The sequence below is a fragment of the Prionailurus bengalensis genome, chromosome C1 (genome assembly GCF_016509475.1).
Source record: "Prionailurus bengalensis isolate Pbe53 chromosome C1, Fcat_Pben_1.1_paternal_pri, whole genome shotgun sequence".
Lineage (NCBI taxonomy): Eukaryota > Metazoa > Chordata > Mammalia > Carnivora > Felidae > Prionailurus > Prionailurus bengalensis.
In genome coordinates, this window is record NC_057345.1 from 57948435 (window position 1) to 57972029 (window position 23595).

General features: G+C 34.8%; 1 protein-coding gene across 4 annotated transcripts in view; it reads left to right on the forward strand.

Moving 5' to 3' along the window:
* LRRC7 (leucine rich repeat containing 7) overlaps positions 1 to 23595 on the forward strand; it is a 553650-nt gene that overhangs the window by 247353 nt on the left and 282702 nt on the right. For all 4 annotated transcript variants that reach the window (XM_043575239.1, XM_043575241.1, XM_043575242.1 and 1 more), the window contains exon 5: positions 19103 to 19181. In XM_043575239.1, the coding sequence (XP_043431174.1) occupies positions 19103 to 19181 (79 nt within the window). The remainder of the gene's footprint in view (positions 1 to 19102; positions 19182 to 23595) is intronic.

Genomic DNA, 23595 nt, shown 5'->3' on the forward strand with positions numbered 1-23595 from the left:
ACCTACATAGAATAGGGTCCCCACCTGCTATCCTGGGGAACTGTTAAGTGTAACTGAATGCTGGAAAAGATGGAAATGGCACTGTAATACATAATGAATAACTACTAAAATCAGCACTAACCTGACATGTAATAATATATTTAATATCTTTGCTCTCTGGAATAATGACTACTTTGTGTCAAGTTTTGGTCTCTTCCTTGAGCTTCAGACTGGTATAGCCAACTGCAGGCTGAACATAGCCATAATACGTTTCACAAACACCCCAAACATTGTATTTAAAACCAAATGTCATCTACCCTAACCTGCACTGTTAGAATTTCACTGTTACATTAGAGAATCTACATTGTAGCCTATGTCAACTGAAGTACATTAAAGAGGAGAATAACCTAGCCATATCTGCAATTTAGAAAGAGTGCTAACGCTACTTTGTGAAGGATGAGTTTGGTAATGGTAGTGGGAATGGGGGGATAGGGAAACCAATTAGAAGGCTACTTAACCAGTCTAGCAAAGAGACAAAGGGACTAAATTAAGATTGTAACAATGGGAATGGTGAGAAGGAAACAGACATGTTTCCTCCATGTGCATTGAGGAGATAATTTGCAAGATTTGGTAACTGAATGCATATGGGAGTTGAAGGAAAGAATGGATTTTTACATTGAATGCCTACAAGTATTTCATTCCACGCATGTTTCTGAAATTTGTCCTTAAATGATCAATGTACATGTAATGATAGTAGCTAAAGTATCAATATTCCCACTGTTAATGTTCTTGCCAACATTTGGGATTATTAGATATTTTAAGTGTTGGCTAATCAGATGAATATATAAGGGTAGGTTGGTCATTTGTATTTCCATAATCACCAGTAAAGTTGGCATTTTTAAATTTCTTTTTATTGGCAAGTGTAGATTCTTTCTTTACAAATTGTCTTTTTGGCACATTTTCATTTTGGCCCATTTTATTTCTTTTATTGTTTGTCTGTTAGGTTCCTGGTGATTCAAAAGATCTATTTACTGTGAACACTTTTTCCTTGTTAGTTAAATGGGCTACAAATATTATCTCCCAATTTGTGGTTTGTCTTTTCACTTTGCTTAGGATGCCTTTTGTCACGGAGAAGTTGCCAATTTCAATGTAATAAAATTTGTCACTCTTTCTTTTATAGTCTGTATTTTTAAAGCTTATTTAATAACTTCTTTCCTACTTTAATATCATAAATATATTTCTCTATATTTTCTCCCAAAAGTATTAGTTTTTCTTTTCACATTGAGGCCCTTAATCCATTTGCAACTTATTTTCCTATGCTGTATATAATCAAAATTTATTTTTTCCATATGAGTAAGATGATTAATTGGTCCAGCAACATTTATTACATCATCCCTTGTTTCCTCATTAATTTTTGATTCAACCTCTTTTACATATGAAAGACATTTTTTTCCAAACTCTTTCCTGCCCTGTCAGCCCACTTGCCTGTTCCTGTGCCAATATCACATTTTTATGATCACTATAACTAATATTAAGTTTCAATATCTGATAATCCAAGACCTCATTTTTTCCTTTTCAAGAGTGTCTTGCTATTCTTGGTACTCAACTCTTCCATATGAATTTTAGTTTTAACTTCTTGAAATTTTTAAACAATTTATTGGCATTTTTTAATCGGCTTGGATTAAAGGTTAATTTGGGAAGAATTGATATGTTTGTGACAGTAACGATTGTAATCTATGAGCATACTATGGAACTTTAGCTTTATTTAAGTCTTATTTTGTGTCTTTCAATAAGGTTTTGTGATTTCCGTCAAGAGAGACTTTCACACATTTTGTCAAGAGTTATCTCTAAGCAGTTTAAGTTGCTAGTTTATATTGTATTCATTTTTTAAAAGTGATTTTTACAGCTTTAGTTCATGTTATATGGAAACATTATTAATTTTCATATTTTAATCTTACATTCAGCAATGGTGCTGAATTGTAAGTTCTCATACATAACCACTAGATTCTTTTGAATTTTTTATGTATAAAATTATATTTTCTGCATGTGACAGGTTTTTCTTTCCCACCCTTTATATGTTTATATATTTTGAGTCATTTTTTAATAAGTTATAATTTCCAAGGAAATCACCTATCCCATCATGTAGATATTCAATTTTATTGTCAAACATCACCCATAGGCTTCTCTTATGTGTTTCATATATCTCTACCATATCAGTGGCCATTTGTTCCTTTGTATTTCTAATACTGTTTACTTATGACATCTTTTACTTTAAAAAAAAATTTAAACATTTATTTATTATTGAGAGACAGAGAGAGACAGAGCATGAGAATGGGAGGGGCAGAGAGAGGGAGAGACACAGAATCCAAAGCAGGCTCCAGGCTCTGAGCAGTCAGCATAGAGCCTGAAACGGGGCCTGAACTCACAAACCACAAGATCATGACCTGAGCCAAAGTTCGGTACTTAACTGACTGAGCCACCCAGGCGTTCCATGTCTTTTACTTTTCTTTTTTTTAATCATCCATCCTGCCAGAAGTTTTTCTACTTTACTAACTTTTCAAATAATACTCTTTGGCATGTTAGTGTCTCTATTGGTTGGCTTGTTTATTTTCCATCATTGATTTTTACTTTTCTATTTCCAACTGCAGCAATGTTTATCATTCTCCTCCTTTCTTAGGATTTACTCAGTTACTTTCAGTATTCTAACATATTTGAGACATTTTTAGTCATCACATTATTCTTATTGAACCATATTGCAGACTACATGGTCTAGATTATACTGATTTCTCCTTATTGACTTTCGCATTGTGGCCAAGTGTATTGTCAATTTTATAAATATTTGTTTTTGTTTGTAATAAAAATACATATTTGGGTTGCCTGGGTGGCTCAGTTGGTTAGGCTTGTGAGTTTGAGCCCTACATCGGGCTCTTTGCTGACAGCCCAGATCCTAGAGCCTGCTTCGGATTCTGTGACTCCCTCTCTCTCTACCCCACTCCCTGCTTGCACTCTGTCTCTCTCTGTCTTCAAAAAATAAATAAGTGTTGGGGCGCCTGGGTGGCGCAGTCGGTTAAGCGTCCGACTTCAGCCAGGTCACGATCTCGCGGTCCGTGAGTTTGAGCCCCGCGTCAGGCTCTGGGCTGATGGCTCAGAGCCTGGAGCCTGTTTCCGATTCTGTGTCTCCCTCTCTCTCTGCCCCTCCCCCATTCATGCTCTGTCTCTCTCTCTGTCCCAAAAATAAAATAAAACGTTGAAAAAAATAAATTAAAAAAAAATAATAAATAAGTGTTAAAAAATACATATTCTCTGGTTATTGAGTACACACTAAGGATCTACTAATAATATAATATAATTATATAAGATGATTAGATATAGATAGATAGATATAGATATAGATATAGATATAGATATAGATATAGATAGATACATACATAAAGACACAGAGAGGGGAGAGAGACAAGTAAATAAACATTCATGCTGCATTTAAATCACCCTTCCTCTCTTAAGTCTTTTTGTTACCAAAACTACATGCAGCAATCCATGGGTAAATGCATCACTTTCCATGCCAATGGATTTTTTATTATTTATTCGTTAGATCTTAATTCAGTAGTAAAATAAAAATCCTGTTTATCAGAGATAAACACATTTTATGATATTGTGATCTCTGAATAAATAGTCTATGCCTTTTTGTAGAGCTGATACATGGTCATAATGGAGTAAATTGTTTTATATGGTAAAGCAAGACAATGAATGATAAGGTTTAATTAGGCAGTGGTTCAGTTTTAAGTCTGATGTTGATTTATCATAGCTTCAGAGAGACTGATGCTATAATTTAACAACTTTAATGAAAATGAATTAACATGAAAGCCCTTCCTAATTCTGCAGCAATTAAGTGATTTTTCTCTCATCCTCTAAAACTTATTTCTATGCAAGAAGAGATTTGAACAGCATCATAGTGGGCAAAATCACTATTGTTAGTTAAAATGAAAGGCAATCAGAGTTGAAGGCATTATTATGTGTTTTACTAACTTGCCAATTATTCCACCCTTTCCCTAAATGCATGCAAAACACTAAGGACAAATAATATCCTCAACTTTCTATGAGAGTGAGTTTCTCTCAAACACACTAGAAAAAGAAGAAATGAGCAGCCAATTATATGATAAAAATCTTTAAAATTTTCAGCATAAGAGAAAGAGATTCAAGAAGTATGTATATAAATTCTTAGGGAAGTCTATTTTGGGATGCTTTATTATGAGCTGGGGAGAATATGTTACCATGCAGTTGTTCTTAATTAACAATAAATATGCTTTTTGATGTTTGGCAAATCATTGGACCATTTGTTTAGACTAAAGCATATTATTTTGCCCTATTAAATGGCTCGCTCACAACACTCTTAATGTGTTATTTATCTGAAAATCACTAGCACTTGCCTTACTCTAAAACAGGTTTCCTTTCTACAAAGCCCATTTCTACGCAAGATTACAGTGTTAAAATAAACTAAGGATTGACTCCCTGTATTTCCATTAGAGAATATGATGGCAACAAATACCAGGCCTGTGTCCTTGTCACCTTCTCAGCCTGATGCCAGGACTTTTAACTTTTTCTGATGTCTTCGTCAGGAAATAAAATCAACAAGCAATGCTTATGTGTATTATCTGGATTTACTCCACGGGGTATGGAGTTTACAATCGGATAATATAATATATATTTTTAAAAAGGAATTACCCTCACCTTCTCATCATTCTGAGGTCTGTTCTGTCACCTAAACTGAAAACTTTTCCTTGAGTAACAGCAGAGCCTTTTCTGAGCTGAGTGATTAACCTGTTTTCTGTGTCTTTGTAAATCCTGGAAAATTGTAAGAGAAAAAAATTGAACTGATAATGAAGCATGTGAGCCCTCTCTCTACTACTCTGACTCCCTCCCCGCATCAGTATAAACTCCTTGAGAACAATAACTGCTATACCACACACTCCTTCTCCATCCTCAGTGGCCACATCAATGTGCAGGCAGTAAGTGCTCAATGAAGTGGTTGATTGATAATGAAGGAAGAATTCATCGATCGACTATGAAGTTAGATTATGAAGCAATTCATTTCACTGTTAAGAATGTTTGTTTTTCAATGTGCTTATTTTTGAAATAGAGAAAGGGAGAGAGGGAATCAGGTATCACTCATTAACTCATTTTATCTATGTGAGATTTATTCCTCTGTGAATCAACTCATTGTTGGTCAAGGTCACAGAGACTTCTCAAAATGTTTGCCAGACATGTCCCTAAGGCAGAATCAGTTGCCTGACTGTCTGGAATTATTCATTAGCGTACCTGCATTTAGTTTTTCTCTTCATAATACCACTAAAATAGACATAGTCTTGCAGGAGACTTTTTGATTATCCTTGCTTACCTTCCTACCGAGTTCTCCATTCTCTTCACCAGAGTGGTTAGAGGTAAAGCAAACCATTCCAGTCTGTTTATTCTTCTTGTTTTTTTTTCTCTCTCTCTTTTAAGGTGTAACTTGCCTATACAGTTTCTCACAAATTTACTAATCTAATTCCTGGCTGTGTTTCCTTTCTCATGCAGTAGATTGCTCCCTCTGAAATCTCCCTATAATCATTGCTTCCTACTCAGTGGAGTATTGCCTCATTTACCAAGTATCTTTGGGGAATAAGGGTTTATATACAAACTAATTTTCCAAAATAAAATTATAATTTATCCTTCTATATATCAAAATTTTTAATTTTATTTAATCATTCTGGTTGGAAATTGTTCCAAGGATGTTTCATATTGCATTATCTTCTTTAAATTGGTGTAATTAATGCAATTTAAATTTTCCAGGTTGATTTGAGTTCATCATGGGCTGTCTTATTGAACTTTTATTTTTAATATATGTAGCTGCTTGCCTCTAAGAAAGATAAGAATGATAGACTTGAATAGTTCTGTTATTAATTTTGTAGTTTTCCCCATCATCCCTTCTGTTATCAGATTATCAGTTATAATTTATTCATACTGGCACCCCTTCCTATTTGTTCCTTCTAATAACTGTCAGTTGAATGGTATATAAGGAATACAAACATTCTGAACTAGGTTTATAGCACTTGTTGCAGATATGTTAAATTCAGAGATAAGGAACTTTATTCTTGAGCACTATACTTAAAGTTTCAGGAAGTTGATATCATCTGAAATTTGACTGAAGGTAATTATACAACAAATGCAGTTTACTATGCACCATGTAAGAATGCTACGTAGTCAATCATGAATGTGCACTAAATTCAGAGTTCCAGAAAGTTTAGCTTGTTTGTAGTTGACGTAGACAGTATGTATGGAACAAATGCAATATATAGTGCTTTGTTATAAATGCTACCTTACGAATCTTGGGTAGCTAAGACTTATACCCCAAAGTAGTTTAAACCCTAGATTTGATGGAGACAGCTTAACATAGATAAAATTTGATAGTATTTGGAATAAGGTTGGCCTTGTTTCAAATCCTGGCTTCCCCCGCAAGCCTCAGGTTCTTCATTAGTTAAATGGGAGTAATAAACCACTTTATAAAATTGTTATAAATATGAAATAAAGCAAGGTGCTTAAAACTTCTCCTCAAAAAATTCTATTTTTATCTGCTCCTAAATCTAATCCAATTTACTAGATATATAAATAGCCTGCCTGCCTTCTCAAAATTGAAAACAAAATAGCAATTATAAAAATTGGTATCACAAAATAGCATATAAAAATATTAAATTTTTCTAAATTTATTTTCTTCCTTTATTTTATACAAGACATAATATTAAAGTTTTTGTCTTTTATCAGCATATGGCACTTATATCACATAGTGAACCATTTAGACTGATGATATCTGTGAAATTCAGTAAACAAGTTTTTCAACATGCACTATCCACAACTATTATCATGCATACTAATTCATACAAAAATTATAAGCAACAAAAATAAATTTGGTTATTAAAGAGGGTCTTCTTTTTTTTTTTCAACATTTTTATTTTTGGGACAGAGAGAGACAGAGCATGAACAGGGGAGGGGCAGAGAGAGAGGGAGACACAGAATCGGAAACAGGCTCCAGGCTCTGAGCCATCAGCCCAGAGCCCAACGTGGGGCTCGAACTCACTGGCCGCGAGATCGTGACCTGGCTGAAGTTGGACACTTAACCGACTGCGCCACCCAGGCGCCCCAAAGAGGGTCTTCTTTTTTTTAAAAAAAGTTTATTTTATTTATTTTGAGAGAGAGGGAGAGAGAGGGAGAGAGAGAGAGGGAGAGAGAGAATGAGCAAGTGTGAGCAGGACAGAGAGAGGGAGAGAGAGAATCCCAAACAGGCTCCATCCACACTGTTAATGTAGAGTCCAATGCAGGGCTCGATCTCACAAACCATGAGATCATGACCTGAGCCAAAATGAAGAGTCGGATGCTTAACTGACTGAGCTATCCAGGCACCCCAGTAATAAACATAAATTTTAATGCGTTAGAGAACACTAAATCATTCCAAATTTGGTATTTGTAGGAAGTCTTTTATGTTTTTTTCTAAATATTTATCTTAGAGAGAGAGACAGACAGACATAGCGTGAGTGGGGGTGAGGGGATTGCAGAGAAAGAGGGCGACACAGAACTCAAAGCAGGCTTCAGACTCCAGGTGTCAGCACAGAGACAGACATAGAGCTCAAACTCAGGAGCCACAAGATCACGACCTGAGCCGAAGTCAGACACTTAACCAACAAGCCACCCAGGCACCCCAATTTTATGTTTGAATAGAAAGAGATACCTTTCAGTCTAAGCCCACTGACTAAAATCAAGTTTCTTTCCATATTTGTAAAGTATTTTAGTTCATTGCTTCAAGGTATTGATGTGAAAATATAATTAGATCCAATTTAATAAACACTGACTTTTCATTGTTTTCCTAGGTCTGATCTATACTGTCAGGAATATTAAGAAATTCATGTCAACTGATGAATCTCACTCTCTAACTCCATCCTCCTATTTTTCCAGATGACTTTCTCTTATAGCTCGAAACATGATTTAGCCCTGTCAGAACCACCAATCTATTAATATTCTGACATATCTTTCCAACTTTGCCTTTTTGTTCATATATTTTCTTTTTCCCTCTTTACATGGCTTGGATTCTGTGGTCACTTGTCAAATGATACCCTTGACACCTTTCCTCCTTTTATATCACTGTGCTGGCTCAGTAAAATTACAAACCTGGTTGAACCCAACTCTCTACCTATTGGTAAAAGGATCTGGAAAAAACATTCAATCACACTGATATCACTTTAAATTCATGATTGAAAATCTGAAATGCAGCCTTAACACTTCTCCAAAGTCACGTTTTACTTCCTTAATCCATTGCCTCTCCTCTTCTTGTGATTATTTCATTTGTTTTACTCTTTCTTCAAACTCCCATACCTTCTCTCCTATCTTTATGGCTACTAGATTCTACTCCACTGAGAAAATCAAAGCTCTCGGATGATAACTTCCCCCAGACACTTACCATCATATCTACCCATCCACAAATATCTGCACTCATCTTCTCTGATTCCTGCCCATTAGTACAGATGAACTATTCCTGTTCCTCTCTGAAGCCACTGAATAACCACCCTCTCTTGCCTACCCATGGATATCACTCCAACAATTCTCCTTGCTTTCTACTACATAATCAAGGTTTTTTTCTGATTGTTTACTCTAATTGGTGTATGCACATGCTGTTATTTTTCCATTCTAAACAAAACTTCTTAGCTCCTCTTTCCTGAATGACTCCCCCTCCCCCTGCTTGTAGCAAAAGCACTAGGTGGGGTTGTCTGTATTCTCTATCTACAATTTTGTTCCTCTTCCTCTCTCAAACCACTCTTATCTTCAAGCCCACTACTCCAACAACATCATTCCAGTCAAGATCACCCTGATTTCTTCATTACTAAATCTACAGACAGTTTTTGGTCATTATTTCACTTGACCTATCAGCATCATTTCAAACAACTGATCACTTCTTCCTACTTGATACATTTACTTCATTTGGCTTTTAGAAATCAATACTTACTAATTATCTGTCCCATCTGTCAGATTGATCTTGTTCAGTCTCCTATGTTGATTCTTCTTCTTCTCCCTATCCTCATTTTGGAGTCCTTCATGGTTTGGTTCTTGGTCCTCTTTTCTTCATTATCTCACTCACATCATTGGTGTTCATATTTTGTCTCATGGTTAAATACTATCTATGTGATCATGGATCCCCAGTTTTTTGACCTACAGTCTAGACCTCTCTCCTAAACTCTAGATTCATAAAAAACAACTACCTGACATCTCCTCTTAGAAGTCTCAAATTACACATGTCCAAAAAATGAACTGTTTATCTTCTCTTCAAAGCCTACTTCACATATTGCTTTTTCTCATCTAAGTTAAAGGCAACCCCTTCATCCAAGTTGCTTGAGGCAAAAAAGCCTACAGTCATCCTTGATTCCCTTTTTTTTCTTCATGCTCCAGATCTAATCTATCAGGAAATCCTATTGGTCTTACATTCAAAATACATTCATGCTCCATTCATTTCTCTCTCCTTCCACTACTTTCACCCAGACCATCAACTCTTTTCATGTTTTACTATACAGCCTCCAGTTGTCCTCCCTCTTACAAAGGCCACCTTACTCGGGAACCAAAGTGATCCTCTTAAATTATAAATTAGATCATAATACACTCATGTCCTTCAATGTCACTTTATTTCATTCAGAGTAAGAACCAAAGTCCTTGCAATGGCTTAAGAAGCCCCAAATGAGTTGACACCCCCATCTGCTCACCCACATACACAACCTTATTATCCCTCTGACTTAATGTTTTGCTACTTTACTCTTCCTGGCTGTGTTTTAACCACTCTGGACTCCTTGCTATTTCTAGAATACACCAGGCATACTCCGGCCTTATAGAATTTTCACTATTTATTCCCTGTGCCTGAATGGCTCTTACTTTCCACCCTCAGACATCCAGTCATATGTGTCTCTATCTCTCTCAGTTTCAAGTCCTTGCTCAAATGCCATCTTCCCAATCAATGAGGCTTACCCTAATCACCCTGGTTAACTTGGACATTCCCAGGTATTTCTGATCCTTTTCATTCTGCTCTAATTATCTTTTCCCATAGCATTTCTCATTGCTAAGATACTATATAATTTTATACATTTATATTTCTATTAATTATCTTTGTTTTATTATACAAATTTCTCTGATAGAATATATAAGCTCCACAAATGAAGAGAATGTGTCCTTCTTTTTCATGCTATATCCCCAATATTTTTTTAATGTTTATTTTTGAGAGAGAGAGAGAAAGAGAGAGAGAGAGGGAGAATGAGTGGGGGAGGGGAAGAGAGAGAGGGAGACACCGATTCTGAAGCAGGCTCCAGGCACTGAGCTGTCGGCACAGAGTCCGACGCAGGGCTTGAACTCACGAACTGTGAGATCATGACCTGAGCCGAAGTCGGATGCTTAACCGACTGAGCCACCCAGGAGCTCCTGTATCCCCAATATTTAGTACAGTTCTTAACAGAATAAGTATTCAAATATTTGTCTAATATATGAAATGACCCATTTCTCTCAGGGACCTTATTATTATAGTTAACGACTCAAATATCAGAGAATATCAAATATACAATAAGATGGTAAATCAGTGAATCTTCAACTTATAAGCAAGTACCATGTCTTATTATTTTTTGAGTATCATTTCATTTCAGACATTATATAATCTAAAATGCTAAGTATTAAGAAGAGAGAGCTACATGTCCTAAAATAGCTAAATAAATTATCCTGCAGATCATTGAATATAAATGTATTTTTATGGATGATATTTAGACTGAAGATTTAGGTGAGAGAGTGGATGAGGACAGGTAAAAATTATAACACATTAAATAAATATATTCAGAAAGTAAGATTTAAAAACAGTTTATATGTTATGTAAATGTCTTACACTCAGGTTTGCCTTTCATTTATGATCATAAGGATCAATGTTGCTTTTACTCTTGTTAGGCTCTATGTGTGAGAATGACAAAATTGTTTGCTACATTTAGACTCTAAACTTATCTATTTCAGGGGAAAAAACATTTGCTTTCATACTTTATTGCCAACTTAAAACCTACTTAAAGCCTAACCCAAGATTTTAAAAACACTTGAGTTTTGATTTTTATTTTGACACCAATAATCTTTTTTATAGTTAAATAAATCTGAAAACTATATTACTTACAGGTTTAAGATCATTGTCAAGACTTAGATGTCTGCATTAGTTATAGATAAGATACTCCAAATAAAAGCAATTAACCAGGTATATACTAAACGTAATGACTTTTCATTTTCTATCATGCTACACAGGAAAGATCCATATTTGATTGATTTCAGAATTCTCCCCTTTCCCTTCTTCTGCACACCCTCTGGAAGAATGACTGAGATAGAAGCAGCAGGAAAAAGGACAATAATGAATAACCCACAAAGGGCATAAGTTCCTGAATAATTTTGAAAGTTGAGCAGGAACTTTTTGAACCCATTTTTTTAAAGGAAGGGAAAAACAAAACAAAACAAAACTCCACAATTAATCAGATAAAATAGTCAATCATATCTTTTCTACTTCAAGGTATTAATATTCTGTTAATGCAATTTTGATCATTACATTACATTAAACATTTATTTCTGTTTTAAATTCAGAATGCATAAATCTAATTTTTCATTTGATGGTATTTCTATGAACATATTCAAAATAGGTTTTGTGATATAGTTACTGAAGTGAACATATGGCATTTCAGCCTAGGTTTGAATCTATTCTAAACATAATGATCTTGAATCTCCAGGAATTCCCAAAAGTGAACTCTTCATGGCCTTAGAAGAGAATTCTTTATGGGCCTGTGTTAGAAAGTTTATGTGTTATCTCAGCTGAAAAACAGGGAGTAGAACTTGAATTGTAATGGCTTAAAAATGTTTGAGCTCACTTCCTATAGTAATCACAAATTAACATGATTGAAGTATATGTGTTGTTGAAGTACAGGATATGTATCCCTCTACTTCAGGATGAATACATTTGAAAATCGAAACAAAGTTCATGATAGAAAATGTGTGTGTGTGTGTGTGTAGGTGTATCTATCTATCTATCTATCTATCTATCTATCTATCTTATCCATCTAAGTGTCTATCTATATATCTACCATATATCTATGTAAAACAAATATCACCTTTCTTATAAATTGAAAACACTGTGTTTCAGAGGACCATACAGATCAGTTTCAAAGACTGGTTGATGAAGATGTGGATTCTATAATTAAATCAAATGTAATTTTAATAAGAATAACATAATGAAGTAAAAAGGAACAAAAGATATAGTGTTAAAAAATTGAATTAAATCCTACCTTATACATTCTCATCTGTAAACACCCATTAGTATTTAAATAAGTCACTGAATCTTTGTGAATGTATGGTTTGTCATCCATAAAATGCAAATAATATTGCTTAATATATCTTCCCCATAAGACTATTAAGATAAATTATTTTACACAGTGGTATAGAGAAGAGTAAGTTACCTTAATTCTTATTAATATATGAATTATATCTAGTGCCATACTAATTTCTTTACCTTCCTACTATCTAATACTCAGATCAACTCTTTGAATTAGACAAAAAATGAATAAGTGATGCTCAAATATTATATAAAATAATATCTAGTTAAGTGACAGCACTGAGATTCAGTTACGATTCCAACCTGTACTTTTAACTTTGATAAATGACCTCTTCATGTTTAGGTTGAACTATAAGTTAAAGTTATGCTCTAGAACTTAAACTCTAGGGCCCATATATTAGTATATATGGTAAAGTTCCCCCTGGAAACCTTTGAACATTTATCTCAGATACTATATTGATGAGCTATAGGGATCCTTCAGCACACTAATTCCTATTTATTTGCTGTGTTCTCTTAGGTGGATAAATTTTACAAATGTATTACCTCAAGCCAGCCCATTTTGATATTTGGTTCCTTTGTTGACTGACACAGTCTTCTTCCATTTACTGTTGACCCTTGAACAATACAGGGGTTGGGCACCAATTCCTACATAGTTGAAAATCCACATAAAACATTTTACTCTCCCAAAACTGAACTATTAATAGCATGCTATTGACCAGAAGCCTTATCAATTACACACAGCCAATCAACGCATACAAATGTATTAAATACTATATTCTTACAATCACATAAACTAGAGAAAAGAAAATGTTAAGAAATTCATAGAAAAGAGAGACTTCATTTACAGTACTGCATGTATTTATCAAAAAAGAATCCATGTTTAAGTGGACCCATGTAGTTCAAACACATGTTGGTCAGGGGTCAACTGTATTTCCCTTTTTTTTAATAATTTATTTTTTTAGTTAGCAAAAGGTGAAACAATGATTTCAGAGTAGATTCCTTAATGCCCCTTACCCATTTAGCCCATCCCCCCTCCCACAACCTCTGCAAGTAACCCTTTGTTCGTTTTCTATATTTAAGAGTCTTATATTTTGTCCCCCTACCTGTTTTTATATGACTTTTGCTTCCCTTCCCTTTTGCTCACCTGTTTTGCATCCTAAAGTCCTCATATGAGTGAAGTCATATGATGTTTGTCTTTCTCTGACTGACTAATTTTGCTTAGCATCATACCCTCCAGTTCCATCCACATTGTTGCAAATGGCAAGGTTTCATTCTTTTTGATTGTTGAGTAATACTCCCTTGTGTATATATATATACCACATCTTTTTTTTTATCCATTCATCCAAATATTTGTTATCTTTCCACATTTTTTTCTTGTGGTTGATTTCGAGTTACAAAGTGTTATGGTCTGAAAATATGTATGGTATGATCTTGATCTTTTTGTACTTGTTGAGGGCTGATTTGTGTCCCAGTATGTGATCTATTCTTGAGAACATTCCATGTGCACTGGAGAAGAATGTATATTCCACTGCTTTAGGATGAAATGTTCTGCATATATCTGTTAAGTCCATCAGGTTCAGTGTGTCATTCAAAGCCATCGTTTCCTTCTTGATTTTTGTGTTAGATGATCTGTCTATTGCTGTAAGTGAAGCGTTGAAGTCCCTTAGTATTATGGTATCATTACCAATGAGTTCCTTTATGTTTGTGATTCACTGATTTATATATTTGGGTGTTCCACATTTGGAGCATAAATGTTTACAATTGTTAGATCTTTTTGGTGGATAGACCCCTTAATTATTATATAATGTCCTCCTTCATCTCTTGTTATGGTCTTTATTTTAAAGTATACATTATCTGATATAAGTAAGGCTACTCTGGCTTTCTTTTGGTGACTGTTAGCATGATGGTTCTCCATCCCCTTACTTTCAATCTGAAGGTGTCTTTAGGTCTAAAGTGGGTTTGTTGTAAACATCATTTAAATGGTTCTTGTTTTCTTACCCATTCTGTTACCCTATGTCTTTTAATTGGAGCATTTAGCCTATTGATGTTTAGAATGAATACTGAAAGATATGAATTTATTGCCATTATGTTGCCCGTAGAGTTGGAGTTTCTGGTGGTATTCTCTGATCATTTCTAGTCTTTGTTGTTTTTGGTCTTTTTTTTCTCCATCTTTTCTCCCCTCAGAGAGTCCCGCTTAAAATTTCTTGCAGGGCTGGCTTAGTGGTCACAAACTCCTTTAATTTTTGTTTGTCTGGGAAACTTTTTATCTCTCTTTCTATTTTAAATGACAGTGTGCTGGATAAAGAATTCTTGGCTGCATATTTTTCTGATTCAGCACATTGAATATATCCTGCCACTCCTTTCTGGCCTGCCAAGTTTCTGTGGACAGGTCTGTGGCAAACCTGATCTGTCTTCCCTTGTGGGTTAAGGACTTTTTTCCCTTGCTGCTTTCATGATTCTTTCCTTGCCTGAATATTTTGTGAATTTGACTATGATATGCCTTGTTGATGGTGAGTTTTTGTTGATTCTAATGGGAGTCTTGTGTACTTCCTGGATTTTCATGTCTGTATCTTTCCCAAGGTTAGGAAAGTTTTCCACTATGATTTGGTCACATAATCCTTCTACCCCTTTTTCTCTCTCTTCATCTTCTGGGCCCCCTATGATTCTGATGTTGTTCCTTAATGAATCACTGATTTCTCTAATTTTTAAATCGTGCTCTTTTGCCTTAGTCTCTCTCTTTTTTTCTGCTTCATTGTTCTCTATAAGTTTGTCCTCTATACCATTGGTTCACTGCTCTGCCTCATCCATCCTTGCTGTTGTGGCATGTATTTGAGATTGCAGCTCAGTTATAACATTTTTTATTTCATCCTGACTAGTTTTTATCTCCACAGAAAGTGATTCTAATCTGTTTGCAACTGTAGCTAATATACTTCCTATCATGATTCTAAATTCTGGTTCAGACATCTTGCTTGTGTCTATGTTGATTAAGTCCCTGGCTGACATTTCTTCCTGTTTTTTTTTTTTTTTTCGGATGAATTCCTTCGTTTCATCATTTTTGGAAGGAAAGGAATTAACATGGTAAAAAAATTAAAAATAAAAACTTAAAAACAACACAAAAAAATCAAATAAAGGATGCTAGATCCTAGGTTGTCCTGGTCTGGTTGTTGAAAGGAGCTTGATAGATTAGAGAAAAAAGGGAAAAATAAGAAAGGGGGGGAAAAAGGAAAAAAGAGGAAAATGTTTGAAAATTTGAAAAAGTTAATACAATGAAATAGAATAAAATAAAATGATGGAAGTAAAAAAAATAGAATTTTAGAAATTTACAAAAAAGTAAGAAATATAGTAGAAAAAATTAATGAAGAATATTTGTAATAGAATTGGAGAATAAAAATAAAATTTTTCTCTTTCTGTATTTAAGAATAAGAACAGGAAAAAAAACCTGAATAGATGGACCAGAAAATAGATTGAAGTGCAATTGAAATTACATCCTTTTCCCCTAGAAGTCAAACTATGAAGCACTTTATAGTCCATAAACTAAGCAGGTGGAGAGACTTGTGTTGTTCCTGAAGAGCCTGGTTGGCCCCGTGTGCAGGGCTTAGTGTAAAGGCTCCATTCTCCACTAGATGCTGCTCCTTAGCTTACTGGGGTGGTTTGTGCAGTGCCTCTAGGTGTGCATGTTCATGCGCAGGAGGGGTGAAAATGGTATCACCCAGCTACCCTGTCTATAGTATTGGAACTTTGTGCTGTCCCGACCAGCAGTCGTGCACCTCTCCTTTGTCTCCAGAGTCTGTCCACTCCCCACTTTTACACTGCCTGTGACCAAGCCATCAGGTTACCAGGTGACACCTCCCTCCTGAGTTTTATCTCAGATGTGGCAGTGTTTCCCAACCCCTCATTCTGAGGGACTGTGGCTTTGACCTGTTCTGACCCTCTGGGGGAGGGTTTCACTGAGCAGTGGCCAGGTGCCCACCTGCCCCCAGGAATGATCGTGGGACAATGCTGCTGCCTATACCCAGAGACCGTGGATAAGTGCCAGCCTGCCCCAGAAAAAGTTTATGCAATTGTGTAGCAGTAGCCTTTGAAGGATTATGGTAAATCACAACACACATCTGGCACCAGGCTTCCCATTTAACATCCTTGATCTAGCACCAGTGAATGTGGTTGTTCTCCAGTGTCTGTTGGGACCTTTGAGTGTCAGGTGGCCGCACAGCCTCTACCAAATGCCCTCCCAGCAGATGAACTACCTCTCTCTATGTGGCCATTGGACCCCTTGGACCTCACTCTCTTCTCCTGGGGATTTGCTCTTAACACCATAGCTCCATCAGGTATCGAGCTGTGGAGTTTCAGACTCCACGCTCCCCCTGTTTAGAGTCTTCATGGAACTTAAACCCTCTCCTTTCTTCTTTCTCCCTTTTTTCTTTCAGTCCCTCATGTACTCTTTCTTTTCTGTCCAGCTGCTTTTGGGCAAGGGAGATGCTTTCCATACTCTATCCCCACCCTGTGTCCATCCTCTCTCTGCCAGCAAAAACAGCTCCTTGCCCTCTGCAGCTTTCTCCCTCAGTTCACCTCTCTGTGCCACATACCTGCTGAGTTCTGTGATTCTGGTTGTGCAGATTTTGTGTTAAGCCTCAAATCAGTTTTCTAGGTGGGCAGGATGGTTTAGTGTTGATCTGGCTGTATTTCAGGGATGAGAGACTCAAAAAAATTTTCCATGCTGTTCCATCATCTTGGCCCCTCCTCTGTATTTCTAATCATTATAGGTAACATTTATGCAGCACCTTGTGCCAATTGCTTTGATGCTTTATCTCTCTATGCTCACCACAACTGTCTTTGAAACCATTCATATAATCAGCATTTTTCATAGTAGACACTGAACATTTAAATGGGTTACCCAACCAGTAAGTGATGAAGTTGGGATTCCATCTTAATCCAATAGACTCAGCTCTGATCAAGTTTAAGTTTGAACTACAAACAGCATAATATGTTTTTAAACAAATAATTTAGTAGTATTTTCACCACAAAAGGGAATTACATTTTCAGTAGAAGATAAAGAGATACAACCTTTTCTTTAAAATTATTTTTTAATTTGCTTCTGCTTCTATGTCTTGGTTTACACATAATTAAGAAGGCAGGCACGTGTAGAGATAAGGCATCGGGTATACCAGTATGCAATGAGCCCCAACTGGTTGCTGAACAAAAAAGCTCAAGTCATAAAGGAAGCCTTACCCACCTGTTGGTTGCAGATACCCAAAGGAAATATAAATACCATAGGGGAAATATTGAGGACATCTCAAGGATTGACATATTGACCTCTTTGCCATTTTATTCAGGTCTAGTTAATGAGGGTGGCTCTAGATGTTATGGCCTTTCCAAAAAAGAGAATTGGCTTTTCTCATTCAATCTGTATGTAACAGAGCTCCTACACTTCCTTGGGTTCTTAACTAAGAAGCAAAAATACTTCAGCAATAACTTTAGGACAGCATAGTTTCTGATGAACTTTCACATAGGGAGAAAAAGCATGAGAAATGTCTCCATACCCTCTTTTGTACCCTTATTTTGCAGTGGATAAATGACCTGTCTTGGTTTGACTGTCCTCCTGCTGCTTCACTGGGCTTCAAGGTTCTGTGGACATGGTGGTGTAGGTCAATGGAATCTTGGAAGGTGGTGGTTTTCTTTCTTGACTGTACATCATTAAAAAGTTGAACAAAATCCTGCCACAAAATGTTCCTTATCCTCTTGTGAAACATGAAATACTGAGCAGGTCTAGTACTTTATAGGAATATTACCCGCTTAATAATTTCAAAAATTTAGAGCTGGTAGTATAATGTAGACATATAGGAATAGCTTCATATTGCTGCCCTCTCTTCTATCTCTTGTATAACCTACTATATTTGATTCATTTGTATCAACTGAAATATCCTCCACATCTTTTATTTCTTTGACCCTCACATTTATGGATTAGGTTTGTGGCTTACTGAGTTTCAGTTTTGTAGAAAGACCTGTTTTTCTGTTACATAGCCCACAGCACAACTTTGACAGCAGATGAGCAGTTCTCTAAGAGTGATAGGGTGATGAGCCAGGCTGGCTGCCTCAGAGACTGGAGAGAGGACCCGATGAAGAGTTGTTCACCTTTTCACCCTTTCAGGCAGATGTAGAACTACATTCTGTGCAGCCAACAAGAAGAATTGCATAAAACTTATTAGAGACCCACATTAGTTTGGGAATATCTATTGGTTTTGTCATATATCCCTATGTATCTTTCACATGTTCAATCTTCCAATCTTATAAAAGAAGCCAAGGTTTTCTTTTCTGTTTTCTTATATCTGCTGATATCCCCTTACTACAGTAGTAGCACTTAATAATCAAATACCTAGTTATTTTTATTGCTTTAAATTAGTAAAAACCCAAGACCTATCTTATGCTGAGCATACAATTGTTTTCAATTTATAACCAATTCTCAAGTATTATTGTGCTAAAATATTATTTAACATTTAAATTTTATTTTTTAAATGTATGTATATATTATAGGACACTAACATATTATTACATTGTTATACTTATTTAAATGATTATCCTAATGGTATATTTGTACTATATCTGTACTATATATTAACTCATAATTTTAGTTAATTATTGTTAATATTAGAACTATAGTTTGAAGAGTTTTTGCTGGGACATTTTCATGTTCCTTTTTATTTATTTATTTATTTGTTTACATTTTAGGTGTACAAGAATTTCCAGAAAACATTAAATGTTGTAAGTGTTTAACAATTATTGAAGCCAGTGTCAATCCCATTTCTAAGTGAGTATGAATGATTACATTTTATTTATATTAATGTTTCCATTGGATAATAATGTACCCATATAAAGGAAATTCACATAACAAATGAGTTTTAAATCATGCATTTAAAATTCAATTTAACAGAATGATGGGGGAAAATAATGAAATCAGAATAGTTTAACAAAAGATGATTAAAAGCTTTGCTGAATAATGATGAAGGCCTAATCGGCACAAGATGGCATTACTATGAAGCAGACTATGTCATCACTTTCCTGTGCCTTTCAGGCAACATTCCATGAAAGAGCACTGAAACTAAGGAAACAGTTATTAGTTATGATCATGATGGAAAATTAACACTAAGGATGCGATGAAAGTTCACGAGAGTGCAAGAGGTTAATAAATTGATAGGTGCATGAAAATAGTTGATCATGTAGTTCAGACTGGAAAATGAATTAAGTATGACCAGATAAGGAGAGTATTTGTGTACCAGGAAGAGAAAAAAGACAATTCTATGAGGATAACAAAATGGAAGACTTGGATGGTAAAGATGCTGTGATCAGAAATGGGATATTTGTGGGAATGCCTGGGTGGTTCAGTCAGTTAAGCATCAGACTCCTGATTTCAGCTCAGGTCATAATCTGTTGAGTTCATGGGATAGAGCCCCATGTTGAGCTCTGTGCTGACATTGCAGAGACTGCTTGGGATTCTCTCTCTCTCAACCTCCTTGTCCCTTCCCCACTCGCACTCTCTGTCTCTCTCAAAATAAATAAATAAACATAAGAGAAAAAGAAAATCATCTTAAAAAAAAGAAATGGGTGTTTGTGGCTTATGATCTGTTAGTAGAGAAATGCCATGGGAAGATGAGAGCCAGCATGTGTCAATGTTGGCAAATTAATGTTATGTCATAGGGATACAGTGTACTGAGCAATCAAATAGGTCAAGAAACCATGGAATGAATGGATTGGATAAATCATGAATCTGAATGTTAAAGTCACTTAACAATTGAAGTAGAAATAAAACCTGGAAAGACAGTAGTAGCAATATTTGGGAGAGATTAAAACAATTCAATGGTATGGGACACAGATAAGTAGTCTCAGAGTAAGACTGACATTATAATTATACAAAAACTGATAATAGAATTTGAAAAAAAAATCCTGAGTCTTCTGTCTGTATGGAGTTGGGGAGACTAGGAAAAACTGAAGCCCACTAGAAAAGCATTTAATGAGTGGAGTGTTTTTTAGAAGACCAAAGGAAGTTTATCAAAGGGAGTGTGAAGGGAGATTTTTTATCAATACAGTTAAGAAGAGGTAGTAATGAGGATGCTTTCTTTATGGATCATGAAAAGAGTCTGTAGATAAGACTAGGAACAGAATATAAAAGAAGGAGATAGAAGTTTAGATGGAGATCTTTACAGTGAATGGTTTGTAAAATAATTTAAGGCCTTTAGTAGAAAGTATGGAACATCAAGAAGTAAGATATGTTTGAAAAATAACAACTTTTCTACCTTAAAAAGAGTATGGAAGTAAAAAAAACAACTGTGAAAAGTGTTTTCCAAAACTTTTAAACCAGAATGCAATTTTCTCAACAAAGAATAGGCATTAGTAACTTTTCACACCAAGACTGCAACCAAGTCCTTGACTTGAGTTATAATCCAGGGCAGATGATGAATTGTTTTGACTTCTATTTCTTTAATTCTAATAGCTCATCTTATTTAGGAATCATGATAATGTCTTTGGGAGTAGAAATCTGATGATAATTTATATCTTTAAGAAGCTTAAAGACTATGGTTTGACTATGCCTCTGAATTCCTTCCATATGTTTAACTTTTCAAAAGATGAATGAGTATGTCCTACTTCATCAAAAAATGCCTAACACTAAAAGCATTAAGTAATTTGGGAATTAATAAAAAATTACTCAATACAAAAATCAATTTAAGTAGTATACTAATTGTAAAGGATTTTTAAGATATATTTTATATACGGCATGTATAGCTCAGTGAATTTATTGTACGGTTCCCAGCCATGTTGACCTTCTCCATAAGCAGTCCACAACATAGCAGCTTGCTTCTTTAAGGCCAGCAGCTGAGTAGTTAATTTTCTAACAAGACAGTATTATAATATAGTTATGAGAGTGACATCTCATCATATATTCCATATTCCATTGATTAGAAGCAGGTCACAATTCTTATCACACTCTAAGGAAGATCATACAAAAACATAAGCATCAGGAAGTGAGGGTCATGGAGGCTACCTTGGAATCTGTCCACCACATCTTTGATATCTGGTTTGCTGAGACTTTTTATTATCAATGGATATCGAATTTTGTCAAAGCTCTTTTTTTTTCAAACATGTTGACATGATGATGTGTTTTTTCTTCTTCAGTCTAATGATATAGTGAATTACATTGAATGTTTTTTGAATGATGATCGAAATTTGCATCCCAGGAATAAACCTTAATTGATTAGGAAGTATTACTTTTTTATAAATTAATGGCTCTGATTTGCTAATATTTTATAGAGGATTTTCCCATCTATATTCATGAAGCATATTAGTCTGAAATTTTTTTCTTGTGATTTCTTTGCCTGGCTTTGGTAACAGGGTAAAAACTGGCCTCATAAAAATAGTTTGGAATCATTCTCTACTATTTTCTATAAGAGTTTGTACAGAATTAGAATTATTTCCTCCTCATATATTGGTAGAATTTGCCGGTACAGCCATCTGAGCCTGGACTTCTCTTAATGGGAAGTTTTTTAATTACAAATTTAAATACCATAATAACTATTGAAATTACCTGTTTTTTTTTTTGAGTGATCTTTGATAGTTTGTGATTTTCAGGAATTGTACATTCATATAAGTTTTCAAATTTATTGGCATCTTAATTTTTAGAATGTTCTTTTATCAGCCCTTAAATATCTACAGGTTCTCTAGTGGTGCTCTCTCTTCCATTCTTGTAATCCATAAGTTGTGTCTTTCTTTTTTTTTGCTTGATCAGTCTGACCAGAGATTTGTCAATTTGTTGCTCTTTTCAAAACACCATATTTGGGTTTCATTGGTTTTCCTCTCTTGCTTTTCTGTTCATTTTCTTTGACTCGAGATTTCTATGAAGCAGTAAGTCATAAAGACCCTGGGACATAAAAGTTACAGTTTTCAGTATTATTATCTTAGTTTTAGTTTTAGTTTTAGATGTGAACTTTATAGTATAGTCTGAATGCCTTAACCAAGTCATTGGTGAAAATTACCATGAAAAAATTGAAAACAAAAACTACTTAATGAGAAAAGCATGGACCAACATTTATTGAGAGTCTATCATGTCTCATACTTTTAGATACATTATTTCATTTTCATCTTTTCAGTAACCTTATGAAATAGGTAAACATTATCTGTATACCCTTTTACAGATAGAAACACATTAAGATAGTATTTAGATGCTTGGGATTCTTTTGCTGTATTTCACCAATTCTGAAGAAACATTTGATTTTGGTTTAAATTAAAAGCTACATTTTGAAAATTTTGACACATTTTAATGCATAACAGTAAGGACATTGCTAATAAATTATGGTACATCTACTGGATGGATACAAAGATTATATATAGGGTAACCATATGTCTCTGTTTGCTCAAATCATCCTAGTTTATACCACTTGATGTGACATGATTAATAACAGCTCATTTTTAATTCTCAAAAATGTCCTAGTTTGAAAGATAGATTATGTAGTGATTCTGATTATGTAGCAAAATTGAAAGATAATTACAAAGTAAAGGGAGAAATCATGATCCTATTTTTCAGTGATGTTAAAACATTTAACTGGAAAATAGATTAGAAATACCTAAAATGGGGCCACCTGGGTGGCTCAGTCAGTTAAGCGTCTGACTTTGGCTTGGGCCATGATCTCGCGGTTTGTGAGTTTGAGTCCTGCGTTGGGCTCTTTGCGGATAGCTCAGAGCCTGAAGTCTGCTTCTGATTCTCCCTCTCTCCCCCTCTTCCATCTCAAAAACAAGTAAACACTAAAAAATAATAAAAATTTTAAAAAAGAAATATCTAAAATGGTAATTATGGCTGTGTTAAGAAAGTGGATTTATGTGCAATTTTTTCTTTTCCCTTTATATTCCAAATTATACTGTAAAATAGTTATATTAATTTTATAATTTTACAATGTATAAAATAAAATATTTAGATGTAAGTATCTTTTCTGTTAGAGAAGATTTTACATTGACTTCTTTATCACAGTTTATAAAACCTGTAATGTAATTTGATTAAACTATTCTATCAGGGGTCAAATAGGTTTTCATTTAACTTCTAAAGTAAATGTAATTAGAAAAAAGTATTGGAAGAAGGAGGTTGGTGGCCAATCTTAATTTGCCTATTCTAACAATAAAGATAGCATTAATAAAAGTATTTAAATTAGTACTGTAGTTAATATTGAAAGATCAGAATA